General features: G+C 45.8%; 1 protein-coding gene across 3 annotated transcripts in view; it reads left to right on the plus strand.

Annotated features, from left to right (window-relative positions):
- The first annotated feature begins 10,569 nt into the window (after positions 1-10,569).
- The window catches only part of LAMA5 (laminin subunit alpha 5), a 211,394-nt gene continuing 208,007 nt past the window's right edge, over positions 10,570-13,956 (plus strand). For all 3 annotated transcript variants that reach the window (XM_087928918.1, XM_026697402.2, XM_026697403.2), the window contains exon 1: positions 10,570-11,166. In XM_087928918.1, coding sequence (XP_087785044.1) covers positions 10,855-11,166 — 312 coding nt within the window. In that variant the 5' untranslated portion in view covers positions 10,570-10,854. The remainder of the gene's footprint in view (positions 11,167-13,956) is intronic.

Here is a 13,956-nt window from a genome sequence, read left to right on the forward strand (position 1 = left end):
GGCTCAGGCAAGGACTTAAAGTTTCTCAGCCTTGGCAACTTTAAAACGTGTGGACTACTACAACTACCAGAATTCCCCGGAGGCAAGGCTGGCTGGGGAATTCTGGGAGTTGGAGTCCACATGTCTTAAAGGCAGTTGAAGACCACACACCAAGCTGTTCTGACCCAAACCTTGTTCCAAGGAAACAAACACAAAACAGAGCAAAACCTTTTAATGATTCTTTACAAATTCTGTTCCTTCACCCTTAAAAGGCTATTTCAAACTAATTGTCTCTGATAAGAATGAGCCTTGCCAAGGTGGTGCCAAGAACACTAGATAAAGTTACTAAGAAATATTTCAAACACAAAGAGTCTCCAAACATCAACCAAGATACTCCGAATGTGCACGAGGCAGGTGCAAAAACTTCTTTGCTTCCTGCAGAGAACTCCGGTTTCTCAGCTGTCTTTTATCTCTTAAAGGAGGGGCCATTACCTTGCAGCCTTACTCCCAAGTTACCCGTGTTGCTGCAGCTGCTCTTTCCTTTGAGCATCCCTGCGCGCACACACACTGGGGCACAGGCTCCTCGGGGACTTCTTCATTACTGCTGCCAGCCTCTACAATTTCCAAAGGCTGCACTCCACTCCCTGATGGTCCTGGCCCCATCCCTGCATCACACGCAGGCTCCTCATCTGAGTCCTCGCTCTCCGAGACCTCAGCCATCTGCACCTGCTGCTGGCAAACCACAACACAAACTTGAAAAACATTGGTGTAATAGAACCAGTCTTGCATACAGGTAGCCCTTGATTTATGACCACAACAATTTCCATTGCTAAGCCAGGTAGTTGTTAAATGAGTTTCACTAAATTTTACAACCATTTCCCATGGTTGTTAAGTGAATAATTGCAGTGGTTAATAGCAATAGCTATTGATGAATGCTATATAGCACTTAGACTGTTGTGGCCTGTTGTCTGCTGGAGGGGCTATTGACAAAAATAGGATCGCTAGTGACTTCCGGTTTGCAGGGCTTCCGCGGCAGGCAGGAATCCGCAATCGCGCACGGTTTCTACCTGGGCTCACCGCTGGAGCGCCCCAAGCCAGCTGGCTTCGGGGTTAAGCCACCCCGTAGAGGTGGTGAAGACGGGGGAGACCCAGCAGGGTTGAGGGGAGCCGCATCTCTCCTCCTCAGCTGGCTAAACTCCCTTTCCCGAAGGCGGTAAGAGCGGCGATCAGAAATGGCCGCCTCAAAGAAGCACTCAGCTGGAAAAGAAAGTGCAGGAGGAAGATAAGAAGTGAAAGTTTTGGCTGACCGGGACTAAAAGCAACAACTAAGGTACCCTAGAATTTAAATTTTATAAAAGATAACATCGCTCCCAAAGAAGAGTCGGAAGCAGCGAATTAAAGTGAAAAGGGAAAGGTTTTTTTTCTTCACTCTCCTTCCTCACGCTGACAACGAGAAGAGTTTAAGAAGAAATCGGAAAAATCCGCTTTGGCACCAATAGGTAATTAAACCGGAAATATAATAAAATGCCAAAGGGACAATAAAGATTTCTGAATACTAAAACAAATAGGATCGCTAGCATGATCACCAACATCCGAAAACGGATATGGCAAAAAAAGAAGAAGAAGAAAGTTGTATAGTACCTTATTTTTTCATGTTTTATAGGTCAACCATCATGCCAGATCACAAACCATGATTTGACAGCTATTACTGTTGGATTCAAACACCAAACTATTCCAAACCAAGCCAACCTCATTTATAATGTGCTCTCTCTGGGGCTGCACATCCTTGCTGTGTTTTACATTTGTAATTCCTATCCAGGCTTGTCAAAAGAAATTAGGATGGTTGCCAGATTTATGAAGGAAAGGAGCCAAGAACTGAAGTTCCTTTTTTTGTCCATTGCAAGGGATCTCCAAACTTGGCGACTTTAAGACTTGTGGACTTCAACTCTCCAAAATGGCTGGCTGGGGAATTCTGGGAGTTGAAGTTCACAAGTGTTAAAGATGCCAAAGTTGGACACCCCCTGTCCTACACAGAAGAGTTTGCCTGTTTTTTAATTATCATACTAAATAGCCTTAGAAGGGGAGGAGGGAAGACTAACGAGGAACTAATTATAATTTTTTTACCTGTGTTCGGATTTGCGCCCTCTTCTAAACAGCTCTTTCATTTGCCAGAGAAGAAAAAATTCCTTAATATTTCCTCTCACCAGAAGAAAAAACAGTTGAGATGTTGTGATTTTTGCTTGTGATTTTTTTTTTCCTCCAACGGAAGAAGGGTAGGAAGGAGGGAGAAAGGATTAAATTCATTCCCCACCCAGTCTTCTCTCTTCTGCTGGCTCTTATCCTTTTGATAATGCATTTTTTTAAGGTATACTTTGTTGTGTGTAATTGGGCCATACGGAATGAGTCCAAAGGGCTCTTTGTAAATTACTACGGGAAAACAAAACCTTAAATAGCAAGGATTCTCCAGGTTTGCATTGCACTGCCACTGTGTGAAGTCCTCAGGATTATTTTTACAGCTATTCTGGTGGGGACCACTTCAAAAAGCAAGACACCAGTCCCCCCTTTGCAATTCCATATTGAATACGGCAGAGGGGGGCTGAAATAGAGGTGGTATTCAGCAGGTTCTGACCAGTTCTGGAGAACCGGTAGTGGAAATTTTGAGTAGTTTGGAGAACCGGCAAATGCCCCCTCTGATTGTCCCCGCCCCCACCTATTCTCTGCCTCCTGAGTCCCATCTGATTGGATGGGTCTTCTTTGGTTGCCCTGCACAGGAGAATGGAGCTGGAAAGCAGGTTAGTGGGGTGGGGAGGGAATGGGGATTTTGCAGTATATCCTTCCCCCAGGAGTGGAGAGGGAATGGGATTTTGTAGTAACCTTCCCCTGCCACGCGCACCAAGCCACACCCACCAAGTCACATCATGCCTACCAAGCCACGCCCACAGAACCGGTAGTAAAAAAATTTGAATCCCACCACTGGAATACGGGTAAAAACAAAGCTGGAAAAAGCACTTTGCAAAACAGGAAATCAGCTTTTCACCATGGAGAAAAGAGGCGGGAAAAAATCGAACATCTCAGACGCGTGTCTGTGCACACTCACACAATGACCTGCAGCCTATCAAAACCACTTTCAGACATGTGTTCCTACTTTTCCATTACAAGCCAGGAACCTTCGAGCTGAAAAACCAACCAATGCAGGTAGTCCTCGACTTATGAACACAACTGAGCCTCAAATTTTCGTTGCTCGTTTAGACATTGGTGAAGTGAATTTTGCCCCATTTTACAACCTTTCTTGCCTCATCTGTCAAGTGAATCACTGCAGTTGTTAAACTATACTAACTCAGTTGTTAAGTGTTGACTTTGCCCCATTGACTTTGCTTATCAAAAGGTCGCAAAAAGGGATCACACGACCCCGGGACACTGTAACCATCATAATTACAAGTCAACTGCCAAGCAAGGAAAGATTTAACCTGGAAATAAGGAGAAACTTTCTGACAGTGAGAACAATCAACCCATGGAATAAAAGTTGCCCTTGGAAGTTGTGGGAGCGTCATCACTTGAGACTTTCAAGAAGAGATTGGACTCCCATCTGTCAGAAATGGTGTAAGGTCTCCTGCTTGGGTGGGGGGTTGGACTAGATGACCTATAAGGTCCCTTCCAACTCTGATTATCTGTTATCTGTTAAACATCTGAATTTTGATCATGTGATCATGAGGATGCTGCAAGCTTTCATGAGAAAAACGGTCCTAAGTCACTTTTTTCAGGGTCGTTGTAAGATTGAATGGTCATTAAACAAAACATTGTAATTTGGGGAATACCGGTATGCTCCTCCTACATTTCCACAGAAGCCAGGAAAACCCTCAAGTGGAAAAACCCAACGAAAACATAGAGAGGTTGCATTGCTCTAAGGCCGTGATGGTGAACCTGGGGCACATGTGCCGCAGGTGGCACGCAGAGCCATTTGTGTGGGCACGTCAGCCTCAGCCAAACTTATCTGCACTGCACATGCGCGCACTTCCCAGCTGATTTTCAGCCTGTTTGAGGCCTCCCTGAGGCTCGAGGGAAGCCTCTGCAGCCTCGGGAGGCCAAAAAATGGGCCTTCTGGAAATACCGGAAGTGGTGAAACGGGCCTGTTTTCAGACTCCTGAGCCTTCCCTTGAGCTTCCGGGAGGGTGAAAATGGCCTCAAAAGGGCCAAAAAATCAGCTGGGAGGTGCATGCATGCGCAGTGTAGGTAAGGGGGTGGCAGGGGGGAGGAGGTTGTGTGCGAATGCGCACGGGGTGGGGCGCATTGCATTGTGGGTGCCGTCACGCGCGCCTGCGTGCTTTTGGCACACCACAACAAAAAAGGTTCGCCATCACTGCTCTAAGGAAACCTAGATCCATCGTTCTTCTCTCCAGAATGAAGAAATTAGGGTGTGTGGTTTTTTTTAGCAGAACCAAGGATTTAGTCAGGTGAAAAAAAAAAAAAAAGGTTTCCTGGCCTGGTGAGAAACCAGCCCTAAAACAACCATTTCCCAAGCTTTAGCAAGCCTAGGCAAAGCAAGCGTTTCAATGTGGCTTTGAAACCTCTCCAGGAAGTCATTCCTAATTGAATGAGCTTGCTTGCTTTGCTTCAATGCTCCCATGCAAAAAAAGGAGACCGAGGCACCTTGGGTTACACGAAAACGGCTCTTGGAAGTCGTGACATCATGTCAATGCCATCTCCAGCAGCCCCGTGCCAAGACTCGAGCAGCTGGAGGGGGGAAACCGTCGGACGCTTCGCCCGCAAGCATCCGATTCACTCAACAAACTTCTGCCAACATCGCAGGGGGCTCCTACCCTCTGCGACCATAAAAGAATCGGCCCTTTGTTTCTTAGGACGGCAGCTAAGTTATTCAAGGACCCTAGGCGGCGTCTCACTCAGTGGCAAAAAAATAAAATAAAATAAAATAAAAACCCACCGGAGTACAACAGGAGATTCATTCAGCGCAAGCAAAAACACTGGAGACCAACAGTTCGACATCCGGCATTGAAATGGTTACAACACAAATAAGAGCGGAAAAGGTTATGCCAACAGACAGGTGGTAGGTGGGCCACGATGGAAGAGACCATGTTTCTTTTTTCCAGCTGCAAACACCACACCCCTGCCTCTTATTTTCCTTTGAAAAGGTATGGGGAAACCAGGGTAGAAAGTCCCTTAAGAGAGGATAGTGAAATATCTAGTGTAGAGAAGGACCAGGGGAGATAGAACATGGAATAAGAGAGTTTGGAAGGGACCTTGGAGGTCATCTAGTCCAACCCCCTGCTCAAGCAGGAGAATCTAACCTCTACCTGGGATTGAATTTACAAGATATGATAACAGTGTTCCAGTATCTAAGGGGGACAACCTATTTTCCAAAGCACCTGAAGGCAGGACAAGAAGCGATAAGTGAAAACTAATCCAGCAGAAAAGCAAGTTAGAACTCAGGAGAAATTTTCATGACAATGAGAAGAATTCCTCGGTGGAACAACTTGCCTCCAGAAGCTATGAATGCTCCAACGCTGTAGGTTTTTAAGAACAGACTGCACAACCATTTGTCTGCGATTGTACTATAGTGTTTTCTGCCTGAGCAGGGGCTTGGACTAGGAGAACTCCCGGGTCCCTTCCAACTCTGTTCTTCTGTTATTATCTGGTCTTTTATCGGTGAAAATGCAATATTGCAGTCTAATTCTGCTGACTGCCGGTTGCAAGCAGTTTGGCAGTTCGAATCTCACCAGGCTCAAGGTTGACTCAGCCTCCATCCTTCCAAGGTCGGTAGAATGAGGACCCAGATTGATGGAGGCAATATGCTGATTCTGTAAACTGCTTAGAGTGGGCTTTAAAGCACTGAGAAGCGATATATAAGTCTAAGTGCTATTGCTATATGTACAATAAACATTCATCTACTCATGCACATTGAACCAGCATGGAAGGTAGCAATCCATAACTTTCAATGAAACCTCGATATCCTGCAGTGGATGGATTTGAGCTGATAATAATGATAATTAAGGGTGAGAAAGGAATTGCCTTGTTCAGCCTTGAGATAAGATGCCTGAAAGGCAGTAGGATAAAATCTTTAAACTGTTGATAGCTGTCCAAATACTGAAAGGAATATCAGGCAGACTTGTTTAAAATTGCAGCGTATAGGACGTAGTCTTACTTTCAAGTTACAGAAAGGAAATGTCTGAATTCCATTTAATAAAACTACAGATTGTCCTCGACTTACGACCACAATGGAGCCCCAAATTGCTAAGACAATATTTGTTAATATTTGTTGTTGTTTGTTAACTATTTGTTAATAGTTGTTAAGTGAGTTTTGTCCCGTTTTTACGACCTTCCTTGCCACACTCGTCAAGTGAATCACTGCAGTTGTTCAGTTAGTAACACGGTTGTTAAGTGAATCTGGCCTCCCCAATGACTTTGCTTGCCAGATCATAAAAGTCATGACCCTGAGACATTGCAACTGTCATAAATACAAGTCAGTTGCCAAGCGTCTGAATTTTGATCACTTGACCACCGGGATGCTGCAACCGTTTTTGTGAAAGACAGTCATTAGTCACTTTTTTCAGTGTTGTCATAACTTTGAATTGTCACTAAATGAATGGCTGTAAGTGGAGGACTACCTGTATTCATTGGGAGACACAACCATCATCCTCTTTTAATGACCCCATAATCCCTTGCGGGGTGGTCTGGGCAACTGAATGGAGCTGAGTGTTTACTGGCTGGATGCCTTTCCTGTTGCCAATGCGGAGGTTTTCCACCCCCCAGCAGATATATTCTCCGTGTGTCCAGAGAAAGAAATATCTGCTTCTACCTATGATCGAACTCACAGCCTCCTGAGTGTGAGGCGACAGCTCCATCTCTAGCCCACTGCACCACTCGATTTGGAGACACAATGACCCAGAGAAATTGAGAGGGCATTGGATTCAACCGTCTTAATATACTCTTCAAATGTATATTTCAGGAGGTATAAAGCAGAGTTGTGTTTGCAGGTCATGCATCTTTTTATGAATGTGAACCACATCACAAGGACTGCGGTGGCACGGGGCACTTTAGGATTGGCCTGGGCCACTGCTAGGCCTGGCTACAATTTGACATCAGCTTCAAAGATTTCCATCCTTCTCATGTACTTTGACTTATGGGAGCACCTGGGAAAAAACGCTGTTTAAGAGGCATGGAGAACCATGCCTTTGATCCACATCCAGACAGAACCATTTTTATTTATTTATTTTTGTTACGCTTTTTCACATTTTACAAATCTTATTCTCATCTTTAACAACGCTATGACTATCACTATTACATATACAAATCTCGATACATTTATATTAATTTATATACATTTATCTACAATGTTCTTATCTCTATTATTCCTACTGTTGAACCATTTGTACCAATTATCCCAAGCCACATAGTACTCTCACTCTTCTTTATCATTTAAGCTCTCAAGTGAGTTTATCCATTTCAGCGCATTCTAAAATCTTTTAGATTACTATTCCTCCAGTGGGATACTGTCTCGCTTCCAAAATTGTGCAAGTGCAATCCTCGCTGCTGTTGTTGTATGTAGTATCATAGATTTGATCTTTTTAATACATTTCCATTTTATGATTCCTAAAAGGATCAATTCAGGTTTAAACTCTATCTGGCACTCCGCTATTTCTTGCAACCAACTCTGTATTTTGACGCAGCATTTTTGGGCTTCCGGGCATAGCCACCAGGTATGGAAGAAGGTACCTTGGCTCTTAGACAGAACCATTTTTGATGTAGGTGATTGGATGCACGTTTAAGCAAGTGAGAATCTCCTCTAAAGACAGGTAGTCCTCGACTTACAACTGAGCCCAACATTTCTGTTGTTAAGTGAGATATTTCTTAAGTGAGTTTTGCCCCCTTTTATGACCTTTCTTGCCATTTAAGTGAATCACTGCAGTTGATAAGTCAGTAACCTGGTTGTTAAGTGAATCTGGATTCCTCGTTGACTTTGCTCTTCAGAAGATCCCAAAAGGGGATCACGTGACCTTGGGACACAGTAATGGTCATAAGTGTGAACAGGTTGCCAAGCACCTGAATTTTGATCACATGACCATGGGGGAAGCTTCGAAGGTTGTAACAATGAAAAATGGTCGTAACTCACTTTTTTCAGCTTATTTTTTCAGCTTATAACCCTTGATTTTCCACTCCAAAATTGGAGGAGCTGGCAACAGGAAGCACTGTATTCAAACCCAGGTTTATTTATAGTTTTTTAAATCCCACCTTTATTATTTTTATAAATAATCCAAGCAGGTGAACAGATCTAATAATCCTTCTTCCTCCTATTTTCCCCACAACAACCACCCTGTGAGGTGGATTGGACTAAGAGTGAGTAGCCCAAAGTCACCCAGCCGGCTTTCATACCTAAGGTAGGACTAAAACTCTCAACCTCCTGGTGATTGGCCTAATCATCCAGTTGGCGTTCATAGCTAAAGCGGAACTAGAACTCACAATCTCCTAGTGATTGGTTCAAAGTCAACTGCCTTTCATTCTTAAGGCAGGACTAGTACACACAGACTCCTGATGATTGGCTCAAATTCACCCAGCCAGTTTATATGCCTAATGTGGGATTAGAACTCACAATCTCCTGGTGCATTAGACCAATTTGCCTAATTCAATTACATCACGCACTTCCTTTTAAAAAGCAAAGCAAAGTAACTGAAGTCTCATTCAACTCAAGTTTATTTCAAGTTACTGACAACAAAACAAAATACACTTCCGCTGTAATTAGTTTTTTTTCCACCCCCAATTCCTCAGTCTAGCCTATAGTTTGCATTTCCGAGTCACATCTCCAGGTATTTCTCACTCTGAGCACAATGAGAATGTATCTGCTGAACAAAATTCCACATTGGTGACAGGAAGGGCATCCGGCCTTTAAAACACTCTGCTAGCTCCATTCACTTGCCCGGAGTCCATCCTGGGGTCGTTAAAAAATTATGATAATCTCCCATCCAGGTATTATTCACGTCCCATCTTGCTTGGTGAGATCAGCCCAAGTTGGCTAGCGGTACCCCCAGATGGGTTCCTTTTTCAAGGCTTAAAAAAATATTTTAGAACGAACTAAAGAGGTATTTGGGGTTCGGCCCGCAATGGGGGGAACATCACTCCCACTGAATCCAAAATCCCCATTTAGAGCCAAATCATTAGAGTGATGGCATTTAACTCTCTTAAATGCAAGATCGTCTTTAATGTCCCTCCAGTCCTTGGCTTACAACAGTTCATTTAGCGACCGTTCAAATTTAGACCACCATTGGGAAAAAGTAACTTATGACTTTTTCACACTTATGACCGTTGCAGCATCCCCATGGTCACGTGATCAAAATTCAGCCGCTTGGCAACGGATTCGTATTTATGACGGTTGTGATGTCCCAGGGGTCACGTGATCACTTTTTGTAACTTTCAGACAAGTCAAGGGGAAAGCTAGATTCACTAACAGCTCTAACCCTCACTTAACCATTGAAGTGGTTTACTTTAAATCTTACTTTAACCCGGGCAAGGAAGGGGCAAACCTTACTTCGCAAATGTTTCACTTAGCAAGAGAAATTTGGAGCTCAGAGATGGCTGTAAGTCGAGGACTACCTGGTAGTATTGCTGCAAACCCACACGAGGTACTAATATCACTCTATAAAGCCTTAGTAAGACACACCTAGAATATTGCATCCAGTTTTGGTCACCACACTATAAAAGAAGATGTTGAGGCTCTAGAAAAAGTACAAAGAAGAGCAACCAGGATGATGAGGGGACTGGAGACTAAAACATGAAGAACGGTTACAAGAACTGGGCTTGGCTAGTCTAGTGAAGAGAAGGACCAGGGGAGACAGGATAGTAGTCTTCCGATATTTGAGGGGCTGACATAGAGAGGAAGAAGGGGTCAAGCTATTTTCTAAAGCGCCTGTAGGCCAAACAAGGAATAATGGATGGAAACTGAACAAGGAGAGATTTAACCTGGAAATAAGGAGAAACTTTCTGACAGGGAGAACAATCAACCCATGGAACAGCTTTGCCCTCGGAAGTTGTGGGAGCGCCATGACTTGAGGCATTCAAGAAGAGATTGGACTCTGTCAGAAATGGTGTGGGGTCTCCTGCTTGGGCAGGGGGTTGGACTAGATGACCTACAAGGCCCCTTCCAACTCTGTTTATCTGTTTAATCTGTCCCACCTCCCCCTCACGCTCCCTGAGGCAATCCCAGTCTAGCTTGCCCGGGCTCGTCTTTCCGGGCGGAGGGGGAAAAATAAAATTCCTTGGATCTGCTCAACCATTTGCAAAAGGAATTTTTTTTTAAAAAAAAGTGGGGTTTTTTTTAAAGATAATTCTGGGGAGGGGGTTTAAGATCCCAACGGGCGCCTCTTTTCTCACCTCCCCCCCCCCATTTCTCGCCTCAGCGGCCGGTGCAAGGCGTCGAAAGACGCGTGCGGGACGGACCTTTTTCCCCCCTCTTTGTTTCTCTCCCCTTGCCGGGCGACGGGCAGAACGGGTTAACCCGGGACAAGAGCCGCGAAGGCGGCCGACACAATGGGCAGCCTCCGGCAGGGCTAATCCCCGCGTGGCCCCTCCCTCCCCTCCCCCGCCCCGCGCCACTTCCCTCCCGGGGCCGCCGCAGCCGTTTGCCGAGCCGCAAAAGAGGAAAGAGCCGCACTGAGCTCCGGACCAACCCGGCGGGAGCAGCGCAGGTTGCAGCTCGGGTCGAGTTTGCGGAGCGCCCGCTCTCCTCTTCCTCCTCGGGCTCGGAGCTCCTTTCCCGATCCTGACCGGTCCGGGCTCAACCCCATCGGCCTCCCCGGCGGCGGCGGCGGATTTTTCCCAGCGTTTTGCCGGCGGGCGGGCAGACGGCCAAAGTCCCCCGGGGGAAAGAAAATGGCGAGGCGGCCGGTGCCCGCTGCTGGGCTCCGGTGCCCGGTGGCTCGGCTGCGGGTCCTGCTGGTGGTGGGGGCGGCGGCCCTGCTGGGGGCTTCGTCGGCTCAGCCGGTCTCCTTCCAGGCCGACGTGAACGGCTACAGCTTGCACCCGCCTTACTTCAACCTGGCCGAGGGCACCAAGATCTCGGCCACCGCGACCTGCGGCGAGGAAGAAGCCGGCGGCCGGAGCTCCCCGCGCCCCGTGGAGGATTTGTATTGCAAACTCGTGGGAGGGCCGGTCTCCGGAGGGGAGCCCAACCAGACCATCCAGGTAGAGCGCTTCCTTGCTCAGAGGTGTGTGTGTGTGTGGAGAGAGAGAGAGAGAGAGAGAATGCGGCTGCAACACGTGTGGGGCTGGGTTTGGGGGTCGGTGGGGGTGTCTCCGCTTCGGAGACCCCGCCGTGTTTCGCGGGGTCTCCTTTATGGAGATGGAGACAAACCCGGATGGTCGCGCTGGGGTTTCGGAGTTGGAGGGGTTGGGAAGGAGAAGCGTGGCTCCAAAGGAGACTCGTCCGAACTTCGGGTCTTGTTCCCCTTTGCAAGAATGCCATGCCTGCCATTACCTTGGTTTTTCAGCCCGCCTCTTTGCCGAGGCAATTAGGACTCTGGGTAGCCCTTCCTTCCTTCCTTCCTCCTATCCTCACTTTCCTTCCACACCTCCCTCTCTTCCCTCCTCATCTCCTCCCTCTCCTTCCTCCCTCCCTTCTCCCTCTCCTTCCTTCCTTCCTTCCTTCCTTCCTTTCTTCCTTCCTCCTCCTTCCTTCCTTCCTTCCTTTCCTCCTTCCTTCCTTCCCTCCTTTCCTCTCCTTCCTTCCTTCCTCTTCCTCCTTCCTTCCTTCCTTCTATCCTCCCTTCTCCTTCCTTCCTCCTTCCTTCCTCCTCATCTCCTCCCTCTCCTTCCTCCCCTCCCTCCCTTCCTTCCTTCCTCCCTTCCTTCCTTCCTTCCTTCCTTCCTTCCTTCCTTCCTTCCTTCCTTCCTTCCTTCCCTCCTCCTTTCTTCCACCCTCTTCCCTCTCTTCCCCCCACATCTCCTCCCTTTCATTCCTCCTCCCTCCCTTCCTTCCCCCTATCCTCACCTACTCCCTTCCTTCCCCTCCCTCTCCTTCCTTCCCCCTCCCTCTCCTCCCTCTCCTTCCTTCCCACCTTCCCTTCCCTTCCCCTTGGCTTCTTCCCTTCCCTCCCCTCCTTTTTCCCATCTCCCTCCCTCTCATCCATCCATCTATTTCTACATTATGTTTTATCTTCCCATTTTCTTCCCTTGTGAACTGATTCCCACTTATAAAACAGCCGCACAAACCCTCTTTTGGTAATTGTGGCTTTCCCATATGCCCTTTGTATCTGTTTGCATTCTCAGGTGCCCTTTTGTTCAGGGCTTTAATAAAAGGGATTCCCCCTCCCACCCACATTTACTGCCTTCCTATCTGAAAAGGGTCCCTAGTGCTCCTTACCCAATATTTGTTGGAAAAAGTCCAAGAAATCACTTGCTAAGTTGGATTTCTGGGCTGGGTAAGTAGCTAAGTGAGGGAGAGAAAAAATAATAATCAGAACACTACAGAAATCCAGACTAGAAGGATTTGATCTCTCAAAAGGTTGGAGGGTGGTAAATGGAATTGGTTTCTTGAGAATTAGGACTGTTGGGTATGTTATTACAGGGTGTTCAGCCTTAAGAGCAGAATGGCACGCTGTTCAGCACAAAATATGTTTGGACTTGTTGAGTGGGAAGAATAGAAAAACCCTTGCTAAAATTCTCTGTTGAAATTGAAAACATACAAACCTGTCAGATTTTGCTAGGGTGACGGAGTTTGGTTATACAAAGTACTTTTTAAAGAAGCGTAGAGGTGACCAAAACAAATTGATCCATCCCATTAGTTCGGTTTGATAACCGTAATTATATATGTGTGTGTGTGTGTCTCCAGGTGTTCAGAAGCCTGCCATACCCATATTTTAACTTAGTGCCATTGTTGGTAGTGAAACACCTTGCTTTTATTTAAAGTTAGCTAGGGTTGAAATGGTGAATCTTTTAAAGCATGTTTTTGACTGTGTTGTGTAGCTTACCAGGATATGCTGTGAAGACCTCAGAATATGCCAGGTTAATGCAGCAATAGACAATTAAAGAAAAAGAGAAGTTAAATATAAAGGAACTAGCTCTATACCTGTGCTTCACTACGAAACTATGTGATCGGGCTTAGTTTTTGGGGAGGAAAATAACGGAGGAAATGGTGTCTCTGCCTACCAGCATCCATCGGTATTCATCTGTTTAACATCCTGTCAGTGTGTGAAAGTTGAGGGCTGTTTGGAAACTGAAACAGTATTTGCTGTGTGAGACAGCAAGGAGCCTGGGTGTGGCTTAGCTCAACTGTTCTGTGCTAAAGTTGGTTGCTGCTGTGAAACTAAAACTGAAACTCCTCTCCTCTGCTTATGTTTTGCATTTTGAACAGATTTCTTTTCAGGTGGGGAGGGGGAGTAGAACTCCTTAGCATCAGGCTTTGTTAATAATAATATACAAAATACTAATGCTCTGATGGTCATTTCAAAAAATCTTTTCTTAGTGAGCACCTAGAAGCCAAGAGGAACATATGTGCCAAATTTCAAGTTTGTAGGCTTTACGGTTGTGGAGATTTTGTGATGATGCGTGAATGGTATTTCGCTTTTTTATATATAGAAGATAAAAAGGATGTTGATCAACATTTCAAGGTTTTGAGATAGAATGAAATGAGCTGTACACAGATGTCATCCCACCTGCAACTTTCTATACAAAATAATTACTTTTATGATGTGCACCCCTAGCAAGATGTTCAGAGATCAACCTAGTACAAATGAAATATGCTTATGTTTTTATTATGCATTATAAACGATTTTATATAATATTTCCACCTTGGATCTTTTCAAATCTGAATTATAGAGGTGTAATTGTTAAGGTGCTGGCTTACAAATCAGGAGACCACGAGTTCTAGTTCTGCTTTTTGAGTGACTTTGGGCCAATCATCAGGAGACTGTAAGTTCTAGTCCTGCCTTTGGCATAAAAGGTGGTGGGTTACTTTGGGCCAATCACAATGAGACC

This window comes from Pseudonaja textilis, chromosome 3 (assembly GCF_049901715.1).
Source record: "Pseudonaja textilis isolate UNSWEBS1 chromosome 3, rPseTex1.2, whole genome shotgun sequence".
NCBI lineage: Eukaryota > Metazoa > Chordata > Lepidosauria > Squamata > Elapidae > Pseudonaja > Pseudonaja textilis.